The sequence below is a fragment of the Gymnoscopelus braueri genome (genome assembly GCF_963280865.1).
Source record: "Gymnoscopelus braueri genome assembly, chromosome: 21".
Classification (NCBI taxonomy): domain Eukaryota; kingdom Metazoa; phylum Chordata; class Actinopteri; order Myctophiformes; family Myctophidae; genus Gymnoscopelus; species Gymnoscopelus braueri.
In genome coordinates, this window is record NC_137623.1 from 29,480,831 (window position 1) to 29,487,996 (window position 7,166).

Below are 7,166 nucleotides of genomic sequence, written 5' to 3' on the forward strand. Positions count from 1 at the left end.
GCCAAAAATAGCAGATCTACAAGCTCACAACGCCTCGCGCTGAGAGGCGTTGTGAGCTTGTAGATCGGCTATTTTTGGCAAAGAGTTATAGGTGTGGAGGGAAAAAATAGCAGCAAAAGTTTATCAGAAACACAATTTTATACAATATAGAGGGGGTCCCTGCTTCGTCTCTCTTTCAGCTAGGGGGTCCTTGGCCTGAAAACGTTGAAGACCCCTGACTTAAAGCCTATACACGTCTTTTACCGGGGTCAACCAGGGGTCTATACTAGGCCCCCCTCATTTTTCCCTCTACAGCAAATCTCTTTGGTGAAAATAGCCAATTTACGAGCTCTCAACGCGTCGCAATGTAACACGTTGACCTCCAGCATGGGGATGCTAGGGTTCAATGTGGTTAAATCATGGTACTTCAAGATAGACGCGTTTCCCTTTTATTTGACCATTAGAATGCAACAAAGCAGATGACATTATGACATCGCGTTATTGCAACAGCGCTGTGAATTCCCACATGAGCTCACTATGTAGAGTGCTTGTCAAATGTCACGTATGGCTGTGGTTTTTTACATGTGAAAGATTCATGCGGTGGCCAGCGCATGAGCAGGGGAGCATGCACACGTGAGCCTCGCTCTGTATGAGAGGCATTTAATTCCCAACTTTGGTCCTTATTGCCAAGTCATCGTGACGGCTGTCACATTTGACGTTTTACAGTTCTTTTCTGCCCATAACATTTAAAGGAGAGATCCGGACATTTTAAGTGTTATCTTTGATGTGTCGCTAATCACTCACCGACATTGAAAGGGACGTTGAGTTATTCCAGAGAGTCCCCTGTCGTCCAGTCTGGCGACCCCCTCCGTTGGCATAATGGGAGCCCGTGTAAGAGTGAAAATCGTCTATTATAACCGATGCAAAGTTAGTTTTTTTACATTCAGTGCATGTTTGAGTATCATGAGACTCCACGATGAGCAGTAGTAGAGAAAAAACTAACTTTGCATCGGTTATAATAGACGATTTTCACTCTTACACAGGCTCCCATTATGCCAACGGAGGGGGTCGCCAGACTGGACGACAGGGGACTCTCTGGAATAACTCAACGTCCCTTTCAATGTTGGTGAGTGATTAGCGACACATCAAAGATAACACTTAAAATGTCCGGATCTCTCCTTTAACAGAGAAATGTGGACCGCGAGAAAGTCTAGATAGAACTTGCAAAAATCTTTATTCCAGAACGACGTTTCGGTCAGGTCACAAATTTTTATAATGTTTTGTCATTGTGCATTTGGACTTTCCATTTGTCCTACACGCCTGTTGGCAACTTTTTAGCCTTTATTCAAAACAGAGGAATAGGGAAAATAAAGGTTCAACTTCAATGTAACAAGTGGGAAAGGGGCTATAGAGTCTAATAACGGAGTGGACTTCCATGCCAATATTCAGCTATCAATAGCTCAATAAAGACTGATTCATACTTTGTGGCATGTGAAAATGCGCAACTCCATCATGCGAATGAGCATAAATTAGGCATACATTATGTCAGTAATTAGGTGTGCATTTTGTGATCAACTCTGTATTATATAAAACACGAATACAACACCATTCAAACTGTATTTTAGCTGAGCACGACCTCCCCCTTTAAAATGGCATAAGTATCCTTAACCTTATCCTACTCCATCGGCTGTTGCCTACAGTAGCTGTTAAGACAACCTACTAGCAATTCCAACACAGTTGGGAGCAAACAGCGAACTGGACCATCCCTCCCAGGTATGGGAATGAAAACAATCATGCTAATATATTTTAGGATATGTTACGCTGAGAACCATGTGACAGTACTTCATCATATCTACCGTTTTTTCTTTTAATGTTATTTCAAACATGACGTGTTGCCATTTGGGACCTCTGTACTTTGGAAAGGTGGCCTTGCAGATATGAAGGGAATAATAACAGTTGTGACAGATAAGCAGAGAAATATGTCCATGGCGTACTGCCGGATAACAACAGATTATATTTGTATAATTTTCTTCTTCCAATTTAGTAGTTTCCAAGATTTCCCCACAGATGTTGTCCATATCCCTGCTAACTCCTGCAGCTGGTTATGTGGGAGGGTGTAGACTAGCCTCCAATACACACAAAGTCACCAGCCGCTTCTTTTCACCTGAAAGTGAGGAGTTTCAATGGGAGGGCGTAACGCATGCAGAGAGGAACACGCTTTCGGACCTAGTTCTTGTAGGAGTCGAAAGTGCAGCGCCAACGATGATCCTCCTCTGCCAGCTTCTCAACCGTTAACACAGCCAATTGTGTTCATTGGAGCACCCTGCCGGACAACTTTAAAGTAATACAATGCAGGTCCACAAATAACGATTTTTAGCAGCCTCTGCTGGTCATTACCACCACTGCAGGTCGTTCGTTTATTCCTGCGTTACCCAGAATTTCATTTGTTTTCACCGGAAGACGGAAGCGTTTCAAAAAGCGTTCTTTTAATTGTTTTATACTATCTGTGGATCGTTTCTCTTAGCCAGTGGAGCTTTAGTTACCGTGAGCTGTGTTTTCTTTTGCTGTTGTTTTTCGATCTTCAAATCCTAAAATCTCTTAAAAACAGCGTGAGATTCCTTTTTGTTATTAGCGCGGTAGTTCCTGGCCAAACAGGAAACCGGTGCGGTAGTTCCTGGCCAAACAGGAAACCGGTGCATTTCCTTTTCCGTTTTCCGGCCGGATGACGTTATTTTCGCAGGAATGACTACCCTAGCCACCGTTTCAATAGAAAATAGTTTATAAAAGGCTTTCGGGGGTGAAATTCATGGAGTGGGTGTTGTGAAACATTTGCCACTCACAAAAGATATACAATTTAACTTTAGTTTTGTTGAAAAAGTTACCTAGTATTACTTTAAGCCAGAATGTGTTGTTGTTGTGTGTTTTTTTTTGGGGGGGGGGGTTACTCAATTTAGTCGTTATGCCAATTGATTCCTCCCCACACACTTGGGTACTGTGTTGTCACTGCTGTTGTATCACCTGCCAGTGAGGAGCCCCCACCGAGAGGACATAGATAGAGCCTTCGTCCTACTCCTCCCGCCCAACACTCCCTGCCGAGAAGTGCCGTCCCCAGCCCGTAGGAATACGTGTAGTGACAAATATCACTCTCCCGCGGACCCCGCCCAGCTTCCCTTCCCCGAACACTGGCCAATTGTGTTCGTATAGACTATAGACACTGGACAAAGCCGGATGCACCACGGTGGATTTGAACCCAGAACCGCGGTGGGGGGCAGGCACTTAACCACTGCGCCACCCGATAGCTAAGCCAGAATGCGTTTTGATATCAGGGGCTGAGGAAAGACAAAGTGTAAGATTGCTGAGATTGTGTCTGATCCATCTCCTGTGTGTGTGTGTGTGTGTGTGTGCGCGCGCGGACGCACCTTCTTGAGGGCAGTGGTATCCTCATGAAGGTCTTGTAGGTCCTCAGCTCTCTGTGGAGTTCCATGAAGTGCTTCTCCTTTCTCTTCACCATCCAGGTGAACTCTCCGTGTCTCATCTCTATTTTAAACACGGCTGGCAGCGACTACACACGACAAGGTGGAATAGGAACACGGTGTTAATAAGTATAATATTAAAATATGTATTGTTAATGACCAAGTTAGTCAATAACCTAGAATATATAACATTTAATAGGTAGTCATTAACTAATACATGAGGCAAATGGCTAAGGGGGTTGAGCGCATGCTTAGGAATCGGAAGGTTCCCGGGTTGATCCATAACATTAACAAATGCAGAATAACAAAAATAAATGCGGCGAGGTAATGTCAATTTTCCATCATCAATTAACACGCACTTCTGTGTCAGCCCTGACATAAACACACAGAAGCAGGCAACGTGTTTGTGTACAGTCTGTCTTTACAATGAAGTCATCAAAACAAGCCGCACATGTGCACCAACAGCAACACCTCCCCCCTCCAGCTCCTCTGTTGTGGAACCATCTCCCAGTTTTGGTAGGCAGACAGCCTCTCTATGATTAAGAGTAGGCTTAAAACTTTACACGGGGAGTTTTTGCTTGCTGCCATTGCCAAGTGCTTGCTCGTGGTACAATTATTAGGACATCTGTCGCTGCTACCACAATGACAGCATGTCAATGAACAAACTCCCTCCACCTCCCCAGCATGTTCTTTTAATTTCTGACTGAATATGTTTAGTTTCAACCCCATGTAATAACTGAATCTTTAGGCTTTGGTTTTGGGGCGTTTGTAATGCTTATGCACATGCAGATTGTTCTGAAGCTACACTGCCAAATACAATGCAATTTCATTGTAATACATGGGTTTCATCTCACTGAACTTGACTTGTGTCTACTTTGCTGACACTCCTCTGTGTGGCGATGTTGAAGCGATCCTGGCCGGAGGTGTGTGTGTGTGTGTGTGTGTGTGTGTGTGTGTGTGTGTGTGTGTGTGTGTGTGTACCTTGTTGACACTCCTCTGTGTGGTGACGTTGAAGCGGTCCTGGGCGGCCGTGAACCTCTCCACCTCCAGGATCTTGGCAGTGATGGGAGACGACAGGAACACCTTGGCCTCGGACTCTTTGAAGCCCACGGTGTGATACACTGCTGTGAATGGCAGACGCTCCTCTAGAACACACACACACACCACTATGTCAACCACCAGTGCTCTCTCACTCTCACAGACAGCGACAAACAAACAGTCAAACAGTGGTGTTTCTATACTTGTGTGGACGTCAAAGCCCATTTTTATTTTATCCCTAACCCTTTACTTAACGTGCAGGCCCAACCTAACCACAACCTAATCCTAACCTCAAAATTCCTATAAAAGTAACCATAACCCTCACCCTAACACCTAAATGCCTGATCCTAAAGCTTGATTGATAAATTTGAGTCATGCTGCAAAAATAGCTGATCAAGCTCACAATGCCTACAACGGAGTCTACGTAGATTAAACACAATCCTAACTTGAACATTTACTAACTGTACCTTTCACTAAAAACTTTAAAACTTTTTTTATTTCATAAAAGAAATGCTAAATGTTTACTTACAGTTAGTAATAATTTACTAACTGTTCCTAAAATCCTTTGCAAAATTAATATTTCCTCAAGGCGAGATCCTCATTAACTTTGCACTGACTCAAACCCACTTTTTAACACAGTCTATTGTCTCGACTACTAGTGTCGCACACACACACACACACACACACACACACACACACACACACACACACACACACACACACACACACACACACACACACACACACACACACACACAGGGGGGGACGGCAGTGGCTCAGGGGTAGAGTGGCCGGGTAGAGTGAACTGGAAAACCGCAAGGTTCCCAGTTCGATCCCGGGCTGGGGCGCTCTTAGTTAGTGTCGAAGTGTCCTTGAGCAAGACGCTGAACCCCTAATTGCTCCCGATGAGCAGGTTGGTGCCTTGCATGGTTTCCTCCGCCATCGGTGTATGAATGTGTGTGTGTGAATGGGTTAATGGCACAATCAATGTAAAGTGCTTTGGATAAAAGCGCTATATAAATGCACCATTTACCATTTACACACACACATAAACACGCGCACACACACACACATAAACACGCGTGCACACACAGCTCCCCTGCAGTGGCCCACCTGGTAGGTTGGTGGTGGAGGTGTTGTACTCTCCGTCTCCCAGGTCGAGCTCGCTGGAGTCCAGTTTGTCCATGATCTCGGTGATGTCCGTTGCGACCAGGTGCAGGGTGCTGGAGGATGGCTCCGGAGATCGCAGCATGGCTACAATTCAGCCTGGAGCCCTGGGCTCTCCTGGAGAGACACAAGGAGGTCACGGGGAACAGAGGAGGTCAGACTATTAATAATTCAGTGGTTCTCAACCTTTTCTGGATCAGGGCCCGCTTGGAAAATCTCAAAAGCGTTTGCGGCCCATGTGGCCACTTAACACGGCAGCCATTTTTCAGAGTGTGTTTATTGTAATGATTGAAGGTCTAGTGTGCAGTAATTCATACTTTCGTCAAATGAAGCAGCATGCTGGAGAAAACACAGTGCCTGTGCAAACCCACAAAATGCCTGTGTGCATTTCACACACACACACACACACACACACACACACACACACACACACACACACACACACACACACACACACACACACACACACACACACACACACACACACACACACACACACACACACACACACACACACACACACACACCTTTTGAACAAACACTTACCAGGTTGTACAGTGCTTATAGTTTCTGTATATAGATATTTCTGTATATTTATCCTTGTGTTTGCATTGAGAACCTGCTGTGTAAATACTTATATACTGTCGCTTTTCAGTGTAATGCACCAACATCACCTTATACGTGCAAAGAATTCCGATTCTAAAATGTAATTATGTCATTAAATGCTGTATCCACATTTACCATTGCTACAGTAGAACTGTGCTGTCCAATGTGTTCACTTGCTGCCCGCTCTGGTGAGCTCAGTACAGACTAGTGATGTGCCGTGGCAAACCTGTCACTCTTGGTTCAATAAAACCCTAAAGTCCAGTTTATAGACGACAATACAGAGAACATAATCAACCAGTTAAAAGGGCAATTTATTGATTACATGGGAAGTTCCCTCTATGAAATGTGAATTACAAGAACAGCAGATTTAATTATATAAAACAATATACGACCTGATATATTACGAAGGTAATTCGCTCCACATCAAGGTCTGCATGGAAAACAAGCGTTCGGTTGAGCGCCTGGAGAATTCTGAGGTTCTTATCTTTAGCATTCAGTATATCAAAAACAGTGGATGGCACGTTCGGCCTTCTAATTGGAGTACAGCTTCTGTGCTCCACACTCTAGAAAGTAGAGGTTGATGGCCCAAGGTTTCACAATGGACCATCACTAGTGATGTGCACAGTTACTAATTTCACTGACATTTATACAATGTTTTTCCTGGCTGACTACATGACTAGTTTGAAATTAAAGGAATACTCAGAAAACTGCCAAAACGGAGAACATTTTGATCTATAAGGCCAACCCTCATCAGAAAAAGGATAGTGAGTATATAACGGCCATTTGGAAATGTTTCATATAATATTCAAATAATAAAATCTTGTTTAGATTTTTTGGTGACCATGCATTATGCTCGTGGGTTTCCTTTCATACGAAAAATAATTTATGAATTAATTCTAAAAA

At 44.0% G+C, this 7,166-nt stretch overlaps 1 protein-coding gene across 3 annotated transcripts in view; it reads right to left on the reverse strand.

Moving 5' to 3' along the window:
• pld1b (phospholipase D1b) overlaps window positions 1-7,166 on the reverse strand; it is a 62,674-nt gene that overhangs the window by 32,528 nt on the left and 22,980 nt on the right. For all 3 annotated transcript variants that reach the window (XM_080418170.1, XM_080418168.1, XM_080418169.1), the window contains exons 2-4: window positions 5,604-5,774; window positions 4,434-4,597; window positions 3,399-3,541 (exon numbers count right to left, since the gene is read on the reverse strand). In XM_080418170.1, coding sequence (XP_080274296.1) covers window positions 3,399-3,541; window positions 4,434-4,597; window positions 5,604-5,742 — 446 coding nt within the window. In that variant the 5' untranslated portion in view covers window positions 5,743-5,774. The remainder of the gene's footprint in view (window positions 1-3,398; window positions 3,542-4,433; window positions 4,598-5,603; window positions 5,775-7,166) is intronic.